Source organism: Canis lupus, chromosome 36 (genome assembly GCF_048164855.1).
Source record: "Canis lupus baileyi chromosome 36, mCanLup2.hap1, whole genome shotgun sequence".
Lineage (NCBI taxonomy): Eukaryota > Metazoa > Chordata > Mammalia > Carnivora > Canidae > Canis > Canis lupus.
The window spans coordinates 14195687-14222116 of record NC_132873.1 but is presented as its reverse complement, the minus strand read 5'-3'; the positions used below and the strand labels follow the sequence as shown (position 1 = coordinate 14222116).

The 26430-nt window shown below is 39.0% G+C and overlaps 1 protein-coding gene across 3 annotated transcripts in view; it reads left to right on the top strand.

The window, feature by feature from the left end:
• The window catches only part of PTH2R (parathyroid hormone 2 receptor), a 145719-nt gene that overhangs the window by 52163 nt on the left and 67126 nt on the right, over window positions 1-26430 (top strand). For 2 of the 3 annotated variants that reach the window (XM_072812601.1, XM_072812599.1), the window contains exons 8-13: window positions 2419-2479; window positions 5471-5537; window positions 13326-13420; window positions 21057-21195; window positions 22888-22929; window positions 24413-25842. In XM_072812601.1, coding sequence (XP_072668702.1) covers window positions 2419-2479; window positions 5471-5537; window positions 13326-13420; window positions 21057-21195; window positions 22888-22929; window positions 24413-24808 — 800 coding nt within the window. In that variant the 3' untranslated portion in view covers window positions 24809-25842. The remainder of the gene's footprint in view (window positions 1-2418; window positions 2480-5470; window positions 5538-13325; window positions 13421-21056; window positions 21196-22887; window positions 22930-24412; window positions 25843-26430) is intronic. The other variant, XM_072812600.1, reaches the window with a different exon arrangement.

The window sequence follows — 26430 nt, the reverse complement described above, 5'->3', positions numbered from 1 at the left end:
ATGAAGCTTCTGAAAAATCCCAAACAAGATGAAACTACATAGACCAAGGTGAGAAGATACTATTAACCCTCTTTGGCTTCAGAGCATCTCTGTTTTATGCAGCTGGTTGCTGCATAAGTTTTTATTTGAAGAAAAGGTTTAGTTGTGAAAACCTTTTGACTACTATTAGTCCAAAACTTCATTTTAATGGAGCCACACAAGAACCCACATCTATTTCTTTTTAGGCTAGAGACTGCCTCCCTCTCAGAGATACTTATTTATACTCATATTTTATGAATATAACTGCTCTCAAGGTAAATGCATATATTGAGTAACATTCAAATTTACATTAAATTTACTTAAATTAGCATTTAAATTTAAAATAAACATCTAAATTTCAAACATTTCCCCCTGTATTTATGTGTTCTCAATTATGTAATAATATGATACTAAGTTTGGTGATCAAAAATCCTCCAATCCCAGAATGCTTTCAATTTTTTTTTCAATTTTTTTTTCTTCCATGGTTGCGTCTGTGCTAGTTTTGTGAGCGAGAGTATTCCAAGATGACGAGAAAAGTAATTTCATTAAGACATGGTGTCTAATATAAGATATTTGTTCTATCATCTAAAACAGAATTCCAACTCAAGCACCATTGATCAATGTGTATAGAACGTTATTCAGGAAATTGCTTGATCAGGAGATTGTAAAGGAAGCAAAAGATAAAGACCTGGAAATGAGAAAATGTGAAAATTCTGATCAAAGACAGATGCTTTTTAAAGATAGCCAAGGCAGGAAATCAGTAAAGGCATCAGGCCTTTTTGAACCACCCTGTCAGAAGGAGCTCTACTTCATTATACAGCATCATTCTTGTTTTTTTTCTTCATAGTGCTGATTGATAACCAAAGTTATGTTATTAATTTTGTATCTCCTTCCAGAATATGCTTAAGAAAAAAAGGGATATTGTTGATCTTTTTATTGTTTTATCTTCTGAAACTTGACACACACTTAATAAATAGTTACGGGATAGATGGATGGTTGGATAAGTAGGTGAGGAGATATAGAGATAATAGAAAGATAGATAAAATATGTGAAGTAAACCTAAGAAATAACCAGAATTGAGTAGATTTACTTTGAAAAAAAAAAAAAACCACCAATTTCTTGGAACATAGAATTTGAGCATATTTATTTATTATGTTTGAAATTTAGATGTTCTATACAAACAATAAATAAGATTTGAATGTGGAATCATAAAATTAAATAGCCACACAGGCAGGCTGAGGCTAAATTCAATTAAGTGATCACTGAGGAGGCCAGAACATTTTCTATTGCAGTGAATCATCTTATTTTCACTTTTAATGGCATTTTCCTTAATCTGAACCTATTCTTTTCCACTTTTTTTGCTAAAATAAGAGTATTTGAAAAATGACAAATGTGTTTTTAAAAGTGAAGAGTTTAATATTGTGTTCAATAATCTAAGTTAGATTAAAACTTTTCCTGTCCCTTTATAGGTGCTTCTTAACTTCTGCAGTGTTTCCATTATGCTCTCTCTTTCCTTTTTTTTTTTTTTTCTTTCTTCTTTCCTTTTTTAAAACCACTTTCATAAATTCCACAGAATAAGAAGTTGTCCATTAAATCCTTTGGTCCTGTTTTGTCGTGTTCCATAAAAGTTATGGTTTGTGAATTTTTGTATGTGATGTCAAGAGTCTAATTAACTATAACATAAACTGGACAGTCAGCCTTTACCATGGGCAGCCTTTTCAGACTTGTGGAAAGTCACTGTAATAGATTTGACATTGCAAGCTCATGAGGTGTTTAACACTTATGAGAGATACATATCTCATGCTCAAATAATCAGATTCACGTAGTGGCCACCCTTTGCTATGGTCTAAATGCATGCAAATGCTTAAGTTGAGCCGATATGAAGCCGAAAGAAAGAAGAGGCTAAACTGATCCAAGCTTCCCAATTTTATAACTTCTCAGTATAGCTTCTTTATGGCTTGCACTTTTAGAATGGCTAAGTTTGAATTTTTTAAAACAGCCTCCCCGCTGCTCCTCATGACATCTGTCATGTTGCTTCACTCCTCCTTGAGAGCATGTAGCTGTCAGGGTGGCAGGAGTCAAAGTCCAGTGCTCCAATCACTGCCTGCTTCTGGCCCCAACAACTTCTATTCCTTCCCCATAAAGCTTGATCCTATATCCCTTAAGGGAAAATTGGGCCAACCTTCAATCTTTAGACTTTCAGGAACAAATGACGGCAAGGTACCTTGTTCACTTAAGTGGACAAGATGAAGACTAAATGGAATTTCTTGTTGATATATCAACATTTACCATGTCTTTCTCTCTTTCAAATTTTAATAGTATATTCTTATGTGTGCTGAGTATGAGATTAAAAATTCCCTTAATATTAAATATGGCCTCTGATTCCCTTTTTGATTGCAGGGTTCCCAGCAGTATTTGTTGTGGCCTGGGCTGTGGCACGAGCAACTCTGGCTGATGCAAGGTGAGTGAAAAAAGGAGAAGTAAAGAGAGAGCCACAGATTTTCTCAAGACTCAGTCTTCCTGCCTGGAATTTACACTTGCTGCTATTATTGATCACATGTCCCTTTAGGGATGTCATGTAGGAAATTACCTTGATGTGATTGTAGCCTTTGATACATCTCAGAGGACAGAAAGACTCATGGACCTGATCAGGAAGCTGGACCTCTTTACTTTATAATATCATTTTAAATGTATTGTGAGAAGCAAGGGGAAAGAGATGGGTAAGTTAATACACAGGAATGATGCCAGCATGTGGAAGGGCCACACCACCTGAGTCCTGGGATGGGCAATATTCAGATCTCTTCTCTCCGTTGGAGCCACATCAGCCTTTCCCACATAATGTCTGATCAAAAATAATGTTTTTATTTATTGTTATTCCATTAGAAAGCAAGATTTATCCTTTCATTAATCCTAGCTAATGATATTTATCCTCTCAAGTTGGTGGAGCCTTGATTCTGCTAAAGTTAGAGCTTAAAAATGAGGCTGGAGAAGAAATGGGGGCCAGAATCTTCCAGACCTTTATAGATCATACTAGGATAGTTGGTTTTTTTTTTCAGTGATAATGACAATAAATTTGCATTTTGTAAAGATCATTTCCAGTACGTGGGGGAAAGATTGGAGAAAAATAATAATAAAGATGAAGCCAGCAATTTTGAATGATACATTCCAGGCACTTTCTAAGGGTTCTGCAAATAGTAATTTAATTGGACTTCATTTCAGCCCTATGAGACTGAGGCCAGAAAAGTTGTACCTGGCATTGTGTAGCCATGAGTGGTAGAGAAGGAATTTGTCTAGATGATGGGGCTCCAGAGTCACTCAATAAATACTATGAGCAGACTAGAGGTTTCTATGAAGATCAGTAGTATTTGTTTTCTGTGGAGGAGGAATGTTGTAGAGGGATTCTTTTACGATACCCCGACAGCTGCTCACTCTTCAGTTGTTTAGATACCCCTGATAATGAGGAGTGCACCATGGGCAATGCCCGTTGTACACAGGACAATTTTCATTATATCTACCCTTTGTCCTTCTACCTGTTGTAGTGCTTCCTATTCCCTTAATCAGAAATAGTCCATTGCCTATCATGGACTTTTCAATAGTTCATATTTTTTTTGCTGAGATACGAGTTCAAGCTCGTGCATTTGTACTGCATGGAAGTGTACAACGTTACTAGCACATGTGTTTCTCATTCACATGATAAAATTATATCTGCATTTCGTGGTGTTCAGAAAGGGAAACTATAACTACAAGTACTCTACCATTTCAGGATGTTTCAGATGCGCCACTCCCGCATGTAAAATCTCTCTCAAATTACTGCATTTTGTATGTAGATTCTATAATTATCCCTTTCTTATATACTATCTTATTTCTCTTGATGTGCATGTGTAACTGTCAGATTAAAAAAACCAATTGAATTACAAATGGGCAGGAGTGAAATTCTCTGTTTTATAATAGAGAACTCTCCAATGCTTGCGGATCAGTTCTTAGGGATCTATTTAGCCACTTTCCTCCATTTGTTGAGTGTCTGTTTAGCAAAGAGAATGTTTGACTCCATGCAAGTTGTGAGTTACTAGGAAATGTATATTCTCATCCATTCGTTAATTGGCAGTTTTGGTGTCTCAGCCTTCCCATTTGTAAAATGAGAGTATTCCTGGCTACGAGTAAGATTGAGTTTACAGGGGGTAGATTTGAAAATCGATTAAATCCCATTTATGAAACGGCTTTGTAAACTCCAACTTCTATACAAATGTTACGTTAACAGTTTAGGGTTAATGTTATTAACATTATCATCATTGCTGTGTATATACAATGATACTGGAAATGTCCAAGAAAACATATGTCTGCTAATTGATTTCTTGGAAGTGGTGGGTTGAGTAAGCAAAGAGGTACTAGATAATGCTAAATAATTTTACCATGAGATGTAGAACCGTGTAACAGATTTGGAATTTTAGAGAAAATAAATCCTAAGGCATTTTTTTGGTTCAATCCGCTGATTTGAAAGATGAATAAAATGAGCCCCAGAGACATCAGGTTGCATCTTCAAATCCTGTAGCAATTTTGACCCATTCATTTTGAATTATGCATTATTGTCAGTATTCTACAATGTGTAATAACACAGAATTACTAGAACTTCTGAAAGTGAGAGAACTTTATCATTCCAGTGATAAGAAAAATGAAGTATCAGGTGCACCACATTTATTTGTTTATTTATTTATGATTATTTCAGAGAGAAAGAGAATGAGTAAGGAGGGGAGGGCAAAGGAGGAGGGAGTAGAGAAGCAGGCACCCCACATTGAGCATGGAGCCTGTCATAGGGATCTATCCGTAACCCTAAGATCATGACCTGAGCCAAAACAAGAGTCAGAGTCGGATGCTCAAATGACTGAGCCACTCAAGTGCCCCCAGGTACACCACATTTAAAAGGTAACATTTTTTTTTTTTGTGGTTCTGGAAATGTGGTTTTGAATCTTGTTGCTATAAAAAATAAACAATATTTATATTTCTCTACCACTAATAGTATGGAAACTAGGACCCATTACACATTTTTTTTTTAAACTGGTTTGGGCGTTTTCTGAGATTTCTTTTTGTCTACTTATTTTTATTTTTATTTTTAAGACTTATTTTTTAATAAGTCTTTTTTTTAAATTTTATTTATTTATGATAGTCACACACTCACACACACACAGAGAGAGAGAGAGAGAGGCAGAGACACAGGCAGAGGGAGAAGCAGGCTCCATGCAGGGAGCCCGACGTGGGATTCGATCCCGGGTCTCCAGGATCGCGCCGTGGGCCAAAGGCAGGCGCTAAACCGCTGCGCCACCCAGGGATCCCTGTCTACTTATTTTTAATAAAAAGCTTGGGACTGGAATGTTCAGTAAAACTTAAAATGCTACTTAATTCTCACTGCCTATTTGCTTTGCCAATTTATTCATGAAAGTTCTTTATCATGTCTCAGATGCTGGGAACTTAGTGCTGGAAACATCAAGTGGATTTACCAAGCCCCAATCTTAGCAGCTATCGGGGTAAGTGTTAAAATCCTGTGTCATGGAAAGAAAGAAAGAGGATGCATATTAAACTGCTGCTAAAATGGAGAGACAGTGTGTCTCTCACTTTGTTCTGCAAAGGTTTAGGAGACTCACATTACAGCAATAGCTGTTGGGAGAGTCTGGGCTGGGGATCATATCCATTTTTGTGGCTGGCACTGAGATCCATGCAGAAAGGACATCCTTCCCTTTAATCAGCAAGCACATGGGTTCAATTCAGGTCTTCAAAATATCTGTGAACATTTACATGTTCAGGCAATTGGAAGGTCTTTAAAACCTTTCCCCCTTTACGTCCATTATGTTAGAGCTCCACTTTAACTTTCTGATTACTTGGTAGCAGGTCAGGAGGAGAAGACAAATAGCCAGAGAACAGAGGAATTACTGAGAAAGAGAAAAATGATAGTATGATTCATTATAAAGGATTGACAAAAGCTCTTACTTGGCAAACGTCCCTGAGGAGTTAAGTTAATGCCATATGGAGACATATCCCACAGAATCCTGTCTAATAGGTCACAGGAAAAAGACTGAAGTAAGCAGTGCGTATTGTGTGGATCTTTTCTGCCTGTAGTATTTCACCTGCATATAACATCTGTGTTGTGAAAGAAAACAAAGTTATGCTTCTTTGTGTCTAACACAACTCTTTAAAATGTTTACTCTTGACTTCCCTTGAAGATTTTATCTCATTAGCTTCTCCATGGTTTGATGAAGAAATTATACTTGTAATAATTCAAGATTATAAACATCTTAAAAAGAGGACTTATGTTCCCATATTAACTGTTAAATCACTTGAAAGTAATGTGGCAGCCTAATTTTTAACTTTGTCTTTGTTCTCCAGTTTCTTGCTTTCCTCAGTTTGTTTTCTGTCTCCTAATGCATCCCCAGGTTTGTCATTATGTTGCCATGCTGGGTACAGAGGGACGGCTATATTAATGGGACTGAGATTTTGTAAGATCAATCCAGAATCGGAGAAAAGCTTATTTATCTCATAGGAAAAATGCGGAAAGAGAAATAGAGAAGCATGAAAGGGATTCTTCATTTCAGAAGCCCATTGCATAAATGTTTATAGGGGGAAATAAAATATGGAACACTTCCAGAGAGGCTAGTTTGTATCCTTGCTAAAACAGCCTGTTAGCAAATTAGACCTCATTTTTATGTCCTATGAGAAGCTGGAAATGTACTGTGGATAAATGAATGAATAACTTAAATTTGTGAACTCTTATCATTTTAATTTTAATGAAGTGCTGCTATCTTAGTCTAGTGATAAACCACCCCATCAAACCATCAGGTGATAAACTATATCCCTGGGGAACATCAGTGAACTAAAAAGACAGAAATTAATTTTATAAAGTAGCATCTGGTGTTTACTACCCTGATTTCCCTTTTATCCACTGATACTGTATCATCATCTGTGTTGCCCAGCCTTTCAGTTTCTTTCCTCCTTGTTCATCCTCCACTATGTTTGCTTGTCCATCACTTACTATCCTCTTTTTAAGGGGATGACTCAGGTCTTACTACTTTTTTTGTGTGCCTGGGTACATTGTACTGAAATTGTGAAATAAGAGATAATTAAATATTATATGAAAATATAGGCAAATTTAAAAACATTGAGTTTTCATTTGATGAAAAGAAAGTATGTGTTAAAACTCCAAGAGATCCTTTTAAAAATTAAGAATTGAAGCAAAGGACAGGAGACAAAAGTAAATTATAGGATGTCTTCCATTGAAACAGTTGATTTTTTATCCAAAGCTTCGTTTTTTTGTTTGCAGATCCTATTCACATTGTCAACATGGATGAGAAGTCTATATGCTGAGGTTTCTAAATTGCAAAGAACAGCAGTAAAGTTAGGTGGTTATAGAGGTTCTAGAAGATTCCCTGTTGGAGAAATAGAGCTAGAAATGATGGTATACTCAGCGCATAAGCATTTTGAAGAAAACTTAGATGGAAGCCATTTTCGTCTTCCTGAACTAAATGATGACAGCTCCAAAGCAAGAATTCTTAAATGTTTTTCCAAAATCACAGCATCCATTTAATCTAATAATATCCTAGTCATGATCTCAAGGTCGTGAGATCGAGCCCTGCAGGGAGTATGCTTGAGATTCTCTCTCTCTTCCTCTCCTCCTCCACCCATGAGCCTCTTTCTCTCTCTCTCTCTCTCAAATAAATAAGTAAATAAAATCCTTAAAAACATTCAGAGAAGATTCAAGAGCACCTTTTTGTTCATTGAGTTACTGTTTTAGTATTGCAATTCAGTTATTACAGTTTTGTTTAAAATCCCCTCATTTTACTGTAGAATCAGTCTGTAAGGGAAGAGATGTGCCCGAACTCCATCCTACTGTTTTGAATGAGGTGCTCCTTCCTCTCAGCTAGCTGTTCAGTGTCCTGAAGCCAGGAAGGACGATGCAAATAATAACAATGGACACTGCATTGTATGGGTACTGTTCTGGGTACTTTATTTACACAGATTTATCTAATCTTCTAAATGAGGAAACTGCCCAAGGTCACACAGCTAGTGAGAGGTGGAGTGGGATTCTAACTTCAGGTTCAGTATCCCTACCCAGTGAGCTTCCTGCACTTACAGTAAAATCCAGTGTCCCAAAATAGTCTAGAGAAGACCCTGTCACTCGTGCCTGCATCCTTTACTTGCAATACCTCAGCCACGTTGTTTTCCTTTCAGTTCCTTGAATCTGTCCACCGCTGCCTCCTCAGGGCTATTCCCTATTTGGTGCTGTAGCCCTGGAAGCTTGGGATGTGCTTCCTTCTATTCCTTGCTGTATTTTTAAATTATATTATTTTTTAGATTTTATTTACTTGAGAGAGGGAGAGAAAGAGAGAAGGAGCAGGGGGGAAGGGCAGAGGGAGAGGGAGATACAGACTTCCAGCTGAGCAAGGAGCCCGATGTGGGGCTTGATCCCAGGACTCCTGTATCATGACCTGAGCCAAAGGTGGATGCTCAACTCACTGAGCCACCCAGGGGCCACCCCTTCCTTTTTTTAGATTCCTGTTCCTCACTTTAAATGCCACTTCTTCATTGTGGTCTCCTTGATGCATCCAGTCTAAATTAGCTCACCTATTATAACCCACAGAGCAAGGTGAAGTTTTTCCTTCTCAAGATCATCACAATGTAAAAAACTTATTGTTGAATGTCCATCTTGTGCACTAAGCTATAAGGTTTATGTGAACTACAGCCATATTTTCCCTAACCTTCTAGATTTCTAGTGCCTAGCAAGCTTTCTGGCACATAGTGGCCACTCATAAATACTTGTTGAAAAAATAAAACCAGTATACAAAGTAAATGCCTTGGGGAACTGGTAAGAGGGAAGAGGTGAAATTAGAGCACAAAGCAAAGTTCTGTATGATTACAGAACCCCTGAGTCCATTCCATGCAACCTTTTCATTTCTAGAGACAGAAGCTAAAGCCCACACATAAAGGTCACACAGCTAGTGTGACAAAATAAGACTACAACCACATTTTTTTGGCCATGTTCTTTTCATTTGCACTCCAAAACATGTCAAGATTGTTTGAATTTATGGGAAAAAAGATCTTTCCATTTTTAAGGCAATATTTATAGTTTTTTTTAATATATTAACTCTGGATAAAATATTTGTTTTTCAAACTTTTATGTAGTATGGTTTATATAAATAGATATGCTCCATATATGCTATCAAAAATTATTTATCAATAATTTTATTTATTTAAATTTTTTTAAAAAGATCTTAAATACTATAGAGAGACAGCAAGAGAAAGTATGAGAGAGCGAGCAAGAGCAAGTGAGAGGATGGAGGGGAGAGGCAGAGGGAGAAACTCAAGCAGATGCCCTGCTGAGAAAGGAGCCCGATACAGGGCTCCATCTCCTGATCCTAATATCATGATCCAAGCTGAAATCAGGAGTTGGATGCTTACCTAACTGAGCTGCCCAGGCGCCTCACCAAAAATTTTAAGTATAAGTTTAGATCCCTCACTTATTTCTGGCTTTGGATATTAGAATAGCAGAAATCCTATTAATTGGAATTTTGTGTATCTGGGAGTAAAATCTGATAAAATGTGAATAGAATTTCTAAGCAATATAGGAAGGAGTTTGTAAAGGATAAGCATTTATAGGTTCTAATTTGAAGAAGTCCTATCAAGAAAATTGAATTTTAGATATAATCATAGAATTCAGTATAAACTTAAGAGGAACCACTTGACTTTGAAATCATGAAATGTAAAGTTATTGCACTGTTGTTGTCTGTGTTTTGTTCCTATGTGTTAAAACTATGCTTAAGAGAATAGAGTCATTAGAAAACATTAATTTTTGTTCTGAAAATAAGTATCTGCAAATATAACGATTTGTTATTCACCTTGCAACACTTAATGTTGATTTGAGGATAATTTTTAAAAATTCTTCTAGAGGGTTTAGAGAGGGCATCTCTCATTCAATCAATTATTCATTTACTCATTTAACAAATCTTGATTAAACACCAAGAACATTGTGGGTGCTGTGTGAGGTAACGGCCGGATACGGTTTGGAGACAGACACCAACCCTGAAGTTTAAGCAGAGTGGGTGAGGCAAAAACTGAAACATGACAAGTGCTGGGTGGAGCTGGAAGAGCTTCTGAGAAAAGCTGACATTCAGCATGAAACCTGGGAATGCGCTAACCTGAGAAGGAAGGGAGTAGGAGAATGATCCAGGCAAAGAGGACTCTAGGAACAAAGTCTCAGAGCTAGCCTAAGGGGCCAGAGGTTTCAAGTCTGAAATTTTGAGTTGTTTCAATTCATCTGTGGTTCATTTTGAATACATCTTTAAATTTTTAATTGAGAAAGAATCTAATGTTTATATTTGCATTATTTAAAAACCATATTTGCATAAAATTTATTCTCTGTGTGACTGGTTTTAATGCTTGAGAAGTGGTCATTTTATTCACCTTCTCGGTTTTTTATTTGTTTTATCTGTACTTTGCCTGAAAGAGACTAACGTTAAGCAAAATTTTACAAGGAGTTCACAGGAGAGATACCATGACTCTCTAAATAGTTTTCTTTTAGAATTATTTCTACATCTTTTAAAGCAAAATTTAAAATCTCACCAGAAGTTTCCACCTGGTTTTGTTCTTTTTTGTTCCACTTGCCCAATGTATAATATTATTTAACAGGCTCAGATCTTCCTTTAGTACAGGGATTTTCCTTTAACATTTTTATTGATCTGTTCAATTTATCATAATCTTTTCTACAGAGAGAGAAATAAATCTGCACGATGACTCTCAATTCCATGTTACCCATGAAGGCATGTCTCTCTTCATCATACGGGTCTTTGTTCTTTATCTCCCCATTTGGGGAGAGTCTTCAGTGGTTTTCTACATTGCTGAATGTGTTCTCTTGCTTTGTTAAATCTATTGTTTGCTGTTTCTAATGTTGATTTTAAAACTTGATGATATTTTAGATTCTTTACAATCTGTTCTTAATCCATCCTGTTCTTTAATAAATTTCTGTTTCTGGGGCACTTGGGTGGCTCATTCGGTTAAGCACCTGCCTTTGGCTCAGATCGTGATCCCAGGTTCCTGGGATCAAGCCCTGAATTGGGCTTCCTGCTCAGCAGAGAGCCTGTTTCTCCCTCTCCCTCTGCAGCCCCGCCCGCCTGCCCTGCTCATACACTCATTCTCTCGCTATCTCAAATAAATAAAACCTTAAAAAAAGAGCATGTGTGTGCATGGTATATTTTGTTGACTGATCTTTTAAAGCATCATAGTTTACTGAATCTTACATTTTTCTTAATTCTTTCCATAATCCACTTCATTGTCCTTAAATGCATCTTCTTAGCTATTTAAACTTATGTATTGGATGTGTGTATCTTCTTTAGTCAAATTTCTGCCAGTTTTCAGTATTTATTTAGTGTGGTTTACTGGCCTGAGAACAGAGTTCCTGGTCATGGGCTTTTTTTTTTTTTTTAATAGGAATGGTGTTTAGGGTTGGCCCATCTGAAGCCATCTATAATTCTTCCTTTTCCAGGGATAGGAACTGACCAGTGACACTCTCCAGCTGGCACTGCTTCCATAGCACTGTCAGCTTCAGCTCCTACCCCTTTGTCCTTTGCATAGTAATTATACAGCATTGCTTCCCACCATTTTCACGCCCAGCTGCATCATATTGCCAGGGGCTGTGGTTGTAGGGAGTGAAATAGATGGGGCATGACATAATTGGCCATTCAAAAAGGAAGCATTGATGTGATATCCGTGAGCAGCTCTCATCCTCTTATTGAAAAATATTCCGTCTTAAGCCAGATGTTGGAATGGGTGAGGATGAATGGAGATTCTCAGCTCTCATGTTTTGCATCTTTTTATCATCCTGAAGAGAAGGTATAAGATGGTGGTTAAGAATTCACATTACAGACTCACATAGTCATGGTTCAGAGTCCTCCAATAGCTGGGTACCTTTGAGCTGGTGTTTTTTTTATCCATAATAAAGGGACATAAAAAATGCTTGTCCCATAACCGTGTGTGCTAAACTCGAGGGCTCCATAAATGGCAACTCTTACTAGCCTGAAGAATCCTTCCATCAGTTCACAGCACACCTCTGTCCTTCCTCCAGAGTATGAGACTCAAGACTCTGCCCCTAGTTATTATAGAAAGCTGCAAAATTAGTGAGAGGTGAGAGGTTCCAATAGTGTAGTCAGTAGTAGGATGGCAAAGAAGGTGGCAGGGGGTTAAGGAGGGGCTGATTCAGTTGATCATCTGTATCAAGTGGGGCACATGAATTACCCAACAACTCAAATTCTCCAAATTCCAGAAATGGTTGAAAACTCTGCAAGACATCTTATTTCCAAGAATGAAAAACTTGATGATTCCTCTCTTCCTGCTCTCTTCCTGCACTTTCTGGACTGCAGACATCTCCCTGAATATAGGGACTCCAAGAGTTCAGGCTTCCACTTCCTTATGACCCTAGATCTGGAGATCTTTTCTTTTTATTCACTCTTCACTCCCCTTGAAGCCTTCAAGCCTCCACAAGTTATCCTACCCAAACTTTCCCTCCATTTTTAAAACCAGAACTTGATTGTCACTGGGGTGCTCACACCTGTAATATTTCAAATTCAATCTAATTGCCTACACTGGGGGCCTTTTCTCATCTAGCATCTAGTTTGTGTGTGTATCTGAGAAGTGGGTTTAAATAATTTTTTTTTAAAATTGAAGTATAGTTAACATAGTGTTATATTAGTTTCAGGTGTACAGCATAAGGGCTTAACAATTCTATACATTACTCAGTTCTCATCAAGATAAATGTGTTCTTAATCCCCTTTATCTATTTCATCCATCTTCCCACCATTTTTTTTAAAAAAAAAAAACCTTATACTTCATTCAATACTTTTCATATGTCATAAGAGGGATAGTATCCCCCAAACAATTCTATTATTCCCCTCCCTAAAATAGATACAGAAGCTGGAAATTCATTTCAAAAAGGGCAGTTGGCTATATTTATATAATAACTATTATCCTTTCTCCTGCTAGCCTGCCACAGGACTTTATCTAAACTTTGGTTTGGAAATTCCCCATGGATTCTTACAGATCATCCTCTGGTATTCTAGTTTCCAGGGCTGTTGATACTTTTTATCTCTGTGTTTTCATGAGGGCAATTCAAGAATCACTAATTGTCCAATATCTTATCTCAGAGTCCCTCATTCACATTTATGGAATAGGTAACTTTCTGCTTTTGAATACGAAGAAGTTCAATTTGTATAAATTTTTATAAACATCTTGAAGGCTGACTTAATAATTCTTTGTAATATTACCTTCTCTTTCAGCTCAATTTTATTCTGTTTCTGAATACGGTTAGAGTTCTGGCTACCAAAATCTGGGAGACCAATGCAGTTGGGCATGACACAAGAAAGCAATACAGGTAATGTAACTGCAGGACAGGCACCCACCAAAGGAAATATCTGGGTTACTATTTAAAGAATAGATATTAAAAAAATAAAAAAAAATAAAGAATAGATATTGATTGATCTGAAATTTTTGTTTGGTTTAATTGAATTTAATTGAATTTTAAAAATTAATATGAATTTTCATTTGGTTTAATTGTGCAATTTATCTGAAAAGTGTATGTATTTTATGAAAATCTAAGTAATCCAAAACCTTCTTAATGTGCTTAAATTTTAAGTATTAAGTATATTTATTTTATTTTATTTTTTTTAAATTATTTATTTATTTATTTATGATAGTCACACACAGAGATAAAGAGAGGCAGAGACATAGGCAGAGGGAGAAGCAGGCTCCATGCACCGGGAGCCCGACGTGGGATTCGATCCCGGGTCTCCAGGATCGCGCCCTGGGCCAAAGGCAGGCACTAAACCGCCGTGCCACCCAGGGATCCCAAGTATATATATATATATATATATATATATATATATATATATATTTTTTTTTTTTTTTTTTTTTTTTTAAATCTGTTCTTAGCAGATTGGGATTTTCCCATAAACTATGTGACTTCCCGGAAAGTCTCTTGTGGATGATCTTGGCAGACAATTTTACCTGTGTTCTTAAAATAATGTCAAAACTGAAAATACCAAGAAAGTAGATTTGCTGTGTTGTTTCCAATCTGTCCATCATACTGGCCCGTACCAAATGTAAATTTTTAAGATTATTCCGTCTTTCAAGAAGGAAAGGGCAAATTGAGTGTTTATGATCATCATCAAACTATCTTGAGGGTATACACCTTTTTCCCAATGATCAGTTTAGGAGTTCTGAATAATAGCAGCCTCTATCCAACTGAATACACATATCCAGTAGTCTGGTGGATGTGGATTGATCTGTATAACCCCAAAGCAATCACTATTTCTGTCTGGAACTGTTATGAAATGCTATCTGAGACACAGAAAGGAAGAAACCATAGTTGGCATTTGGTCCTGTGTCACAAATGTTCTTGAAGCCCTTTGTTGAGTCATTTCCCTCTATGTTTAGACAACATTCACTGTCAGGCAGAAAAGATGATGGGTATGGACTGAAGTCTGGAATAGGATGTACAGTATGGACAAACCAGCAGCAGTAGGCTCCAGTCATTTGTATTGTGCTACAAGCAGTAGTGTTATAAAGTAAATTGCGCCTAAGAGTTTACTGTGAATGGCCTTTGCTATATTCATATAGCATGTCTCATGTCACATTCCACTGATGAAGACAAAGGCCAAAGGATGATAGAACGATGGAAAATGTAAATAGTTTTCAGTCTTCTCTGTAAAGAGGAACAGTACAAAGGTTTTTGAAAGCTGTTTATTTCTCTAGCTCTGAATAAAAAGCTCCTTATTTCTCTAGTTCTGAATGATATGAACTTGTACTTTCAGTTGAAAGTTAGTCAAGAGATTTGAAAAACTCTGGAGAGAACAAAGGGTGAATTATCTTAAAAATAGTATAGACAATATTTTGAATTCATTCATGCGGGATTATTTCTCAGAATAATGGAAGAGAAAAATTTATCAAGGACTAAAATAGTCTAGTATTCAGAATTCAGAATAAATTTTAAGGAATCTGGGGCCCAGAATTTTTTTAAGTTTGGAGTGATTAATTTGAACAGGGTTTAGACTAATAATAGGGAAAGTATTTTCCAGCCAAAAACATTAAAAAAAAAATAGCCAAAACACATTAAGTATTCTTACTAATATCTAAAGTTAAGTTACAGATAAAAATATTGCGAGGAATGACTCTTTTTGGATAGGAAAATGTGAGTACTTACTTGGTAGTGAATTGTTCAATTTAGTATTTAATTTCTGAGGCCTTAGATTACCAAGTTTAAATAGCTTCTCATTTTGTAAATAAAGAAACCTAGAAAAGTGTAATTTGTGTCTCTGTCCCAGTGAAATTCTACCTATGAGGTTTAGCTGAGTATTTAAATTTATACCCACTCATTTTTGTACCTTTAAACTTATATTTCATTTAGTTATTACCTTTGTCAAACAAATGTTCAAATATCAAATATTCTTGCTAACAATGAAAAAATATATTTATTTATATTATATTTATATTTCCAAGTAGTAGCATCTAAAACAGTTTTTAAAACACATTCCTTTGCAATGAAAAAATATATTTATTTATATTATATTTATATTTCCAAATGGTAGCATCTAAAACAATTTTTAAAACACATTCCTTTGCATATTACTCCCTGAAAGACTGAAAACATCTTTCGAAGTTGAGTCTCTCCCAGTAAGCATGCGCATACACAAGACTTGGAATAAGTACATGGTATCCCTGCGTTGATATGATGGTTTAAAAATGAAATAAACTGGGCAGCCCTGGTGGCATAGCGGTTTAGCGCCACCATCAGCCCAGGGTGTGATCTTGGAGACAGGGATTGAGTCCCACATCCGGCTCCCTGCATGGAGAAGCACTCCCTCTGCCTGTGTCTGTCTCTGCCTCTCTCTCTCTCTGTGTCTCTCATGAATAAATAAATAAAATCTTAAAAAAAAAGTTGAAGTGAATTAATACGAAAGCTTTTAAGAAACTTTTTATTTTGAGAGAATTGTAGAATTATATGCAGTTATAAAAGTAATACAGAGATTAAATAACACATACACATAATAGAGAGTTGTAAAAATAATGCACATATATGTAATATATAACATATATACCATTTACCCAGTTTCCCTTGAAAGTGATATTCTACATAACTGTAGTTCACATCAGTTATTTAAAAAAAGTATTAGGGGGGATCCCTGGGTGGCGCAGCAGTTTAGCGTGTGCCTTTGGCCCAGGGCGCAATCCTGGAGACCCGGGATCGAATCCCACATCAGGCTCCTGGTGCATGGAGCCTGCTTCTCCCTCTGCCTATGTCTCTGCCTCTCTCTCTCTCTCTCTCTCTGTGACTATCATAAATAAATAAAAATTTTAAAAAAATCTTAAAAAAAAAGTATTAGGGGTGCCTGGGTGGCTTAGTCAGTTAAGCATCTGCCTTCAGCTAAGGTCATTATCCCAGGGTCCTGGGGTCAAGTCCTGCATCAGGCTCCATGCTCCATGCGGAGCCTGCTTCTCCCTCTCCCTCTGCCTGCCACTTTCCCTGCTCCTGTGCCCTCCCGCCCCCCGTCAAATAAATAAAATCTTAAAAAAAAAGATTGGTGTGTAAAAAATTAAATAATTTATCAGATTCAACAACAGGACTAATGCATTTTTTTTTCTCTTTTAAATGACAACTCAGTCCCCTTGCAAAGTAAGAGAAGATTGCCAGGATGGAAGAACATGAGACAGGAAAAATGCAAGATTCAATGGAAAAGAATACTTGAATGTTTTGGCTAACTTGACTTTTCATTCAGTACTAGCCAAAAATCATTATTTATTATTTATTATTTTTGGAATGAATTAAACCAGTATCTATTATGCAATATGATAGTAAGGAGGACAGATTTTTAGGTTGAATCCTCTACTCATTGTCTAACTTTGGGTGAACACTTTCCTTTTCTGAGCCTCTGTCCTCATTTGGACATGGGAAAATAATGGCTCTCCCACATGGTTGACAGAGTAAAAGAAGGCAACCAGTACAGGATCTGACAAGGGCATGATAGCCAACAGCTTCATTGACTGGGTGCCCTTCTTGTGCCACACAAGAGATTCAAAATTAAGAACATATGGTTTCTACTTGAAAAACAAATTTGAGAGAGGGAGGGAGGGGGAGAGAGAGAGAGAGAGAGAGTTAGATTAAAGTGAGGAGAGTACTAGTAGAGGCACTTACAAAGTGTTATTTGTATAGAAAAAAGGAAAGATTAATTCAGGCTCAAGAGGGATTGAAAAAGACTTAAGGGAAATAATACTTTTTTAAAAAGCTAAGTTGACTCTTAAAAGAAAAGTAGCAATTTTCCAGCCCTTTTCACCTAGGGAGAGAGATATTGCAAGAATTGGGTATCTATTTTCTAAAGAGGACACTGAGTCCAACAAACCATTTGATTCCTTTATATTCCTCCCATGGCTTTGCCCTTGGACGCAGAGCCACCATCATGTCTCCAACAAGCCAGAAGGCTACTTTCAACTGGTGCACCCCTGATCATTTCATTAGACAGCTGTGCCTTTCCAGAGAGCCGGGCTGCAAGGATGTATAGTGTGCATGAGTGACCAGATGGATGCTGAACAAATCAGTGCCCAGGATAGCTGAATGATTTGATATGAGTGGAAAAATCCTTCTTTATAAGTGAACAGACAGATGACCCATGTATGCATTGGCCTGGCACATACCACTACTTCAACTTGTTCACTGTCATTGAAGGATAAATTTTAAAAGAACATGTAACAATAGCTCGTATACAAATATAAATGAACACACTTAAAAGATTTTATTTCACTCATTAATGAAGGAAATGGTAAGGCATTACACACACTTAAAAGAATTATGAATGCTAAAATGAATTTACAAATGGATGCAAATTGTTAATATCTACAGGGCTATAATTAGTGGCATTCCATTGGACACAACTTACATTTCTATGGGCAGGAATTATTTGCACTGCTGTGTAGGCATATTTCTAAGATGCATGCCACCCCCCACCCCCGCAAGATTACCACCTCCCTGGTGTGCATGCCTTATATAATCCTCATCCTCCGCACCCCTTCTTGAGCAAGACCTATGAAGGAATAGTTTCTCCCTCGATTAGGTTACATTATATTGGAAAGGTGATGGGGTAATCACTCCTGTGACTGGCTACATGGAGAGAGATCTTCTGCTGGCTTTGAAGAAGTAATCTGATATGTTGGGAATGTCTGTGGTTAAGACCTGAGGGACTCTGGCTAGGACCTCTCAGCAACTGAGAGAATAAATGGATTCTGGTTTAAGTCACTAAATTTGTGATAATCTGTTTCATAGCAATAGAAAATGAACTCAATTATTATCTGTTTTCTACAAATTAACTTTTATCTCTGCAGAATTGTAAAAGAGCCTAGTCATAGATAGAAAACCCAGATGGCTGAGCTAGCAGGATTCCCACTACATTTTAGTCTTGGATAACTTTTTTTACTCTTTATTGAACCAAACCGTCCCTAAACTTTTATGTTTATCATTTCACATTGTGTTGCACTTATTTGTCTTTCCCTCCCCTCCCTTCTTTCCTTCTTTCTTTCCTTCTTTCCTTCTTTCCTTCTTTCCTTCTTTCCTTCTTTCCTTCTTTCCTTCTTTCCTTCTTTCCTTCCTTCCTTCCTTCCTTCCTTCCTTCCTTCCTTCCTTCCTTCCTTCCTTTCCTGTTTTACTCTAGTTTTTGGCTCCTAGTCGCACACAATAGGACCAATAAAAGTTAGCTTGATTTTGAGAATTGTCTCGGTGGGGGTGGGGATTCATCCATTCATCTTAAAGGAGGAAATTCAACTTTCTTTTCAGAGTCATGTTAAACAAGACTTCTAAAGTTCTGTATGTGTAGTTAATGCTGTCCCCCCTTACCTAATTAGACTGAATTACGATTACATGACACTCACAGTGTCTTGCTCATATATGTAGTGATGGTAAGAGGGTAGTCACTAGTCAGGATTCAGGAGGACAGCATATCCCAAGGAGCCTCTGGAAATGAAAGGATGAGTTAGGTCAGAGAAATCCATTACCTTTTCAGAGATGCTGCCTTGAATGAAACAGACTTAAGGTAGAATTTTCAAATTAAGTAGACTATAGGTTAGTTCATGTAGGAGGTGTGAGATTAGAGCAGCATAGAGAAAGCCTATAGGCCGCACCAGGAAAACTATGGGTGTGAGGCAGAGTAGATGGCTCAGAGCCAAAGAGGAGCAGATGGTTTGGGCACTAGTGACAGATACGAGAGGAAGAGGAGAATGAGATGGGGTAGATGTACAACTCCAAATGCCTAGATTAGACATTTCAATATGATTTTATGGGACACTCAGCTCCTGCAGGAGCCAGAAAGATGGTTATGATAGGAAAGTGGATGTGTTTGGAAGATGTGCCCTAGGAAAGTCTTAGACTATGAGAGTTCTTATAAATGTCTGGGCCCTGTTCCCTCATTTTAGAGAAAAGAAAACTGAATTATAATCACTTAGAAAGTAATGGAAAATCTGGAACATGAATCCAGTTCCGTTTGGTTTCAGTTCAGTGTGATCTCTACTCACCCACACAGCTTATTTCTAAGAAGAAAACTAAATAAGTATATAAGTAAGTACATAAATAAGGAAGGAGAGAAGAAAAGTAGCTGCAGGAAAGATCAGTAAGAAAGGGAGAGGGTTGTAATTGTTTGAGATTACTGAAGTACAAATGATGTGTAAAGAAGGGAGTATTTGAGAAATATGAAAGAGGAAGCCAGATTTGGCAATTTCTTGGATAAAAAGTACAAAAGAAACCAATGATGTGCTTGGGTCTACCAGCTGTCTATTGTGCAAATGACCACAAACATCTGTGGCTTAAAACAACACTCTTGCTATTTCAGTTTCTGTAGTCAGGAATCTGGGCATGGTTTAGCTGGATCTCCTGCTTCAGGATCTCTTATAAGGCTCAACTGAGATGGCAGTCAGGACTGCAGTTTTATCCTAAGACTGGGGAAGAATCCACTTTCAAGCTTATGAAATTGTTGACAGGATTCAGTTTCTTGCTAGCTGTTGGCCGATGCCACCTCTCCTTGCCAAATGGGCTGCTCAGTAGAGTAGCTCACAACATGGTTAGTTGCTTCATTGAACCAAACAAAGGAGAGAGTTTTCTCTCTTAGAGTAAAATAAAAGCTACAGTCTTATGAAACATAATCACAGAAGTGACATCCCATCCTTTTGGCTGTAATCGTTTGAAGCAAGTTCCAGGTCTTTGTTCACACTCAAGGGGAGAGGATTAACAAAAATGTAAATACGAGGTGGGGATCATTGGGGGCCATTTTAGGATCAACCAACACCTTGGAAATATGGCATTCCTCCAGATACACAAGAAAATGTATACGAAGAGGTAGTTACAGAAAAATAAAGTAAAATTGCTTAGCTTGCAAAAAGAAAAGAGCACAAAATCTAGAACTGTAGATTTTTGTAGAATATTTGACAGAGGATATTTAGAGAAAGAAAGTATTTACCACTTGCAGCTCATAAGAAAATATGAAGTGATTAATGCAGATTCAACTGTAAGAAGAAACTAGGGAGTAGTTAATTTTAAAATGAACAAAACAAGCCAAAATGTGGTCTGTGAAAGTAGACAGTTAACATGGATGGGAGTAATACTTGTTGAAGTCTCAAATCTAGACGCTAAGAGTTGAAATCTCAAGCATAGATGTTAAAATAAATTTAGGACAGAAAAAAAGGACATTTCATGGCTTCATGATGATAGTATCCTATGTCAGGAGAATGGGAATGAGATTAGAGAGATGTAAGGGATAGTAATCATGGGAAATGAGGATAAATGATTTGATTTAGTATAAAAGTGACAGGGAGAGGAGGGAGGGGAAAAAAAACTAGCAGAAGTTGGGATCCCAAGAGATGGGGAGAAGTTAGCCCCTGTTAGCTCTCCTCAGCTTCATTTTTTTTCCCCCAGCAAGTTGTCCCTCCTGATGGGCACTCTCAATGGATGAATAAAAAGGCTTGGCATTCTCTTTCAGGAAACTGGCCAAATCAACCCTGGTCTTGGTGCTGGTCTTCGGAGTGCACTACATCGTGTTCCTGTGCCTGCCCCACACCTTCGTGGGGCTGGGCTGGGAGATCCGGATGCACTGTGAACTCTTCTTCAACTCCTTCCAGGTAGAGAGAGCCAGTTCGTTATGTGGTTCTTCCATTTTGCTTCTCTTCTCCCCTTGCAACTTTGCCCTCTGCCCCTGTCTCTGGCTTTCATGTACCTGTCCCCAGAGGGCCACGGGAGGGCATCATTCCCTGGAGCCCATGCTTTTCACTTCTGACCAGAGGAGGAGCTGCTTCTCACAAACAGGCCTGGGCAGCGAGACAGGCAAGCACGTTGTAGAACGTGTGCTGCATGCAGAGCAGGGGCCTCTGCATGAATGTATGGAAAGCAGACAGAAGCCAAAGGAATAAAAAAAGGTAGGGAAGGAAGGGAAAAAGGGAAAGGGAGACAACAAAGAGGAAGTAGCTTCTACACGTTTCATCACATTTGAAAAGACGATCACCATCATCCCTCACATGGCTTTCTGAGAACATCTAATTCCTCCTCCTGGCTACTTACTCGCTGTCACCCCCTGCCGCCTTAAATCTAGTCTCTGTGCAATAGTCTGAAGGATCTTTTTTTTTTTTTTTTAACATTTTACTCATCCATTTATGAGAGAGAGAGAGAGAGAGAGAGGCAGACATAAGCAGAGGGAGAAGCAGGCCCCATGTAGGGAGCCTGATGTGGGACTCGATCCCAGGACTCGAGGATCACATCTTGGGCTGAAGGCAGATGCTTAACTGCTGAACCACCCAGGCATCCCTCTGAAAGGTCTTTTTTTTTTTTTTTTTTTTTATTATTTTTCTTTCCTCTGAAAGGTCTTAAAAATAAATCTGATCACCTCATTTATCTACCAGAAGTACCCAGAGGTTTCCCATTGCACTCAGAATAAAGCCCAAACACGATTTGCTGGTGTGCACAGCCCTGCATGGCAGGGATCCTGGTGTTACATCACGCTTCTGGTCACCCACTAAGTTTGAGTCACACTAGTGCTTCCACACTTTGTTCCTCGAGCTCATTCCTGTCTCAGGGCCTTGCTCCCTTTGTGTGGAAAGCTCTCCCCGCTAATATTCACAAGGCCTGGCTTCTTGTCACTCAAACCAGCTTAAACGCCGTCTCTTCAAAGCAGTCTTCATTGGGCTTCCCATTCAATCTACTCCATTCTTCTCTTTCACACCACTTGTTTTGCCTGGAGAGCCCTTATTATCTCACATTTTTCTAGTGTGGCTAGTTTATATTTTACCCATTATCTGTATTTCCTTCTAGAATGTAGCTCTAAGGGAACAGGGACCTAGTCTGTCTTGATTGAATTGTTTATCCCTGGCATGCTGAGCAGTTTGCCCTGTATAAGCCCAATAAATATTTTTGAATGAGTGAGACAAAAAGTTTCTTTGTCCTTTTACCATATATTAGCATCTGTCTATAGTTTCCAGCACTCACAGTATATAAGTATCTTTTACCAACCAGGGGATATTCTGTGATCCTTGAGTGACAACATGAATGAAGCTAATATAATAGAAATCAGTTATTTCTGTGTGTCTTGGAGTGTTTTATTCAGTTACTTGTTTGGTTACGCTGACACCAAGGAAGGATCTCAGACAAATGTAATATAAACTTAAAGATCTGGAGACACCAGAAGAGAATAGTTCATATATTTTTCTGAAGGAATCATAACACAATCCAGTTTTTCAATGTACTTATCGAGACACAAGACATCTCGGTTGCTGTGATCTTCATGAGTTGTCCACATGCTAACCTTCTTTCTTATTCTCCAGGGCTTTTTCGTGTCTATCATCTACTGCTACTGCAATGGGGAGGTAGGTTTGAAGAACCCCTGAACATCCCACAGGGCCAGCTCCAAGTAAGCTTGGTAAATGGCCATTACAGTGTGACCGGAATCTCTTTAGGATCCCCCGGAGTTACAGGAAACAGTGAGCAGGGAGAAAGGAGATATTTCGAGAAAGCAAGAATTAATGTAAATAAGCTAGAGTCTTTCTCTTCTGGCACTTTTCAATGTTAATTCAGTTGGAAACTCTGATAGCAAAGAGCCACCTTGTTGGAATGTAAATCGATACTTGGAAGGACAGTGCATTTCAGATTCCAGTTAATACTTATACTCAATGTCATGTTCTATAAGAAACTAAAAAATAAGTGTTCTTGGGACAAGTCCATGAGAATATTTCGATATTTTTAGAATTACTTCATGGTGATGCTTTCCGTTCATGTAGGGGTTAGCTGGAGACAAGCAGCCCTACTGTTCTTTTAGGCGACATCAACTTACCAAGTGCCACCGTTTCCCACGGAACTTCCAAATAAGCTCCCTTTTGGTAAATGGCAATAGCAGTAGAATTGAATCTTCAACCACAGGTTGGAAGCAGGAGCCTCTCTCCATTAAGAATGCATTTGCAGGGATGGCTTTTCCCATTTTTTCCTCCTTCGGGATGCCCATGCAAAGTGCTAGTGTTACATTTTAGGTTGAGTACCTTCCATGCCATCCCTGGCACTATTTATCTCTCCTTCTTTCCAATCCAGAATCTTCCTTCTCCCATAAGTTGGATCAATTTCTTTCTCTTTCTTTCTTTTCCTTCTTTCTTTTCTTTTCTTTTCTTTCTTTCTTTCTTTCTTTCTTTCTTTCTTTCTTTCTTTCTTTCTTTCTTTCTTTCTTTCTTTCTTTCTTTTTCTTTTTCTTTCTTTCTTTCCCTTCCTTCCTTCCTTCCTTCCTTCCTTCCTTCCTTCCTTCCTTCCTTCCTTCCTTCCTTCCCTTTCCTTTCCTTTCCTTTCTTTCCTTTCTTTCCTTCTTCTTTCCCCTCCCTCCCTCCCTCCCTCCCTTCCTTCCTCTCCTTCCTTGGTTTATTTGAGAGAGAGAGATTGCAAGCAGGGGTGGGGGGAGGTGGGAGGAGAGGGAGAAAAATTCCCAAACCGACTCCCTATGAGAGGGGAGCCTACCTGGGGCTCCATCCTGGTCCTGGGATAGTGACCTGAGCTGATGCCAAGAGTCCGCCCCTTAACCGCCTGAGCCACCCAGGCGCCGCAAGCCAGCTGTTTCCACGGGCAGCACTTCAACTTCTGTGCAAACACTAGTCTTGGCTTAGGTCCCTTCACCTCTCGCCGCCTCCCGTTATTCGTCTCCGCTAGCCCACCTAGCTCCAAGGTGTCTTGAGGCTGGGAGAGACTATGTACATCGAGTCCCTGGCGCGGCGGACACTCAGGGATCAAGGTCACGGAAGGGCCAACGTCGGTGTAACAAGGCTGCGGGGTCTCGCCCACGGCGCCTGACGCTCCGTGTTTCCCGCCACCTAGGTTCAGTCTGAGGTGAAGAAGTTGTGGAGTCGGTGGCATCTCTCCATCGACTGGAAGAGGACGCCCCCGTGCGGCGGCCACAGGTACGGCTCCGTGCTCACCACGCTGACCCACAGCACCAGCAGCCAGTCGCAGGCCGCCGCCAGCACCCGCATGGTGCTCCTGTCGGGCAAGACGCCCAGGCCCGCCGGCCGCCAGCCCGACAGCCACGTGACTCTACCCGGCTACGTGTGGAGTCACTCGGAGCACGACGGCCCGCCACACTCGATCCACGAGGAGCCCACGGCAGGGAACGCCAGGCTGGGTGACGAGATGCCCGCCGCCGAGTCTCCCGGGCCGGTGGCCTTGAACCCGGAACCGGAAGGAAGCCGCGGAGAGATGGAGGACGTCCTCTGAGGCGACATCGGGGACTTCCGCTTCCGAGGGCGGGTCCTTCCGGTTGGGTCTGCGGAGTTTCCCTGGCGTTTCTCTGCTTGAGCCAGAACTGAAAATGCAGTGTTCAACACGTTCCTTCACCGAAGTTTTCAGGAGGCGACGACTGGATCCTGTAGATACTCAAGACCCAAAAGAAGACGTGTCAGAGGAGTAGTCAGTTACCTTACTCTGGCATCGGCTTCTCTTCTAAATGGTTGTGTGGTACTTGCTCTGTGGTGATTCTTTTTTTTTTTTTTTTTTTTTTTTCTGCTTCTTTTGAGTAGAAGATGTTTCAATGGCTTGGCTCTAGCTTTCTGTCCGAGATACCACTCTAAGTATGATGGCGGGCACTCCCTGTGTGTTATTTCCCTTTGAAGAAATTAGCATTCTCTTTTTCTCTCATTTTAATGTACTTTGACCATTGCGTTCCTTTTGCCTGTGCGTAGGAGCAATTCGGGTCTGAAAACATACCTTGGACGATGAAAGAGCTAAGCACCAGTAACATGCTAGAAAAAAAGTGGCTGGACTTTGATAAGATAATTAATTTGTGAAATAGTTGTTTCTTTCCAGGAACAGGGAAAATTACTCAAAAGGAATGTTGCACATGTTCCTTCTTTTGAATGTCTCCTCTGTGACCAGCCAAATCTCAGGTCTTCACTTCTGTGCAAACCTTGGCATGCCACCCGGTTTTCTCAGTCCCCGAGCTTGTGTGTGCAAACTGCTTCTGTTTGTGATCCTCTGCGTGGATAGCAAGGCACGCTGCATTTGTGCCTTTTTCTTCTTTGTTCTATTACTGTATTCCAGATGGCATGTGGAAAAAATTAAAAGTTTGTTTTAAAAATACCTTTTGGGTCACTTTTAAAGATTTTCTCTCAGCATCTAATAACTTTGTTTTTGAGAACCAACCAAATGTTTCTTCTTCAAACTTGCAGAGATCAGCATGTAGCTCCAGCACTTTCCCGAACTTGAAACTTCAGTATGTTGCAGTAACGAAGCATTTATTGAGTGTATGTCAGGTACCCACCATCCTGCTGTTTTTTTTTTTTTTTAATAGACTACATTTTTAAAAAAATTTTTTATTTATTTATGATAGTCACACAGAAGAGAGAGAGAGAGAGGCAGAGACACAGGCAGAGGGAGAAGCAGGCTCCATGCACCGGGAGCCCGATGTGGGATTCGATCCCGGGTCTCCAGGATCGCGCCCTGGGCCAAAGGCAGGCGCCAAACCGCTGCGCCACCCAGGGATCCCCCTGCTGTTTTTTTTTTAGATATATAAGCATTAACTTATTTAATTCTCACTACAAACTTATGGTTCAGTTTTATCACTGTCACCCCATTTGTTTTTACAGAGGGCTCTGTAAAACTCTCGTGTCTCATAGAGGTGGAGTAACTTGCCCATAGACACAGCTACACATTGACAGAAGGTGGTTTCAGACACAGATCTACTGACTTCAAGTCCTGTGTTCTTAACCATTGTGCTCCAGTGTCTGCAATATATATGTTGCCCATTAACCAATCAAAGCATTCAATTTCTCCTCGGTTGAGAGTGCTTTAAGAACTCTTATGTTTTAGCTTCTGACCTTCATGAAATTTCCACTGTAGTG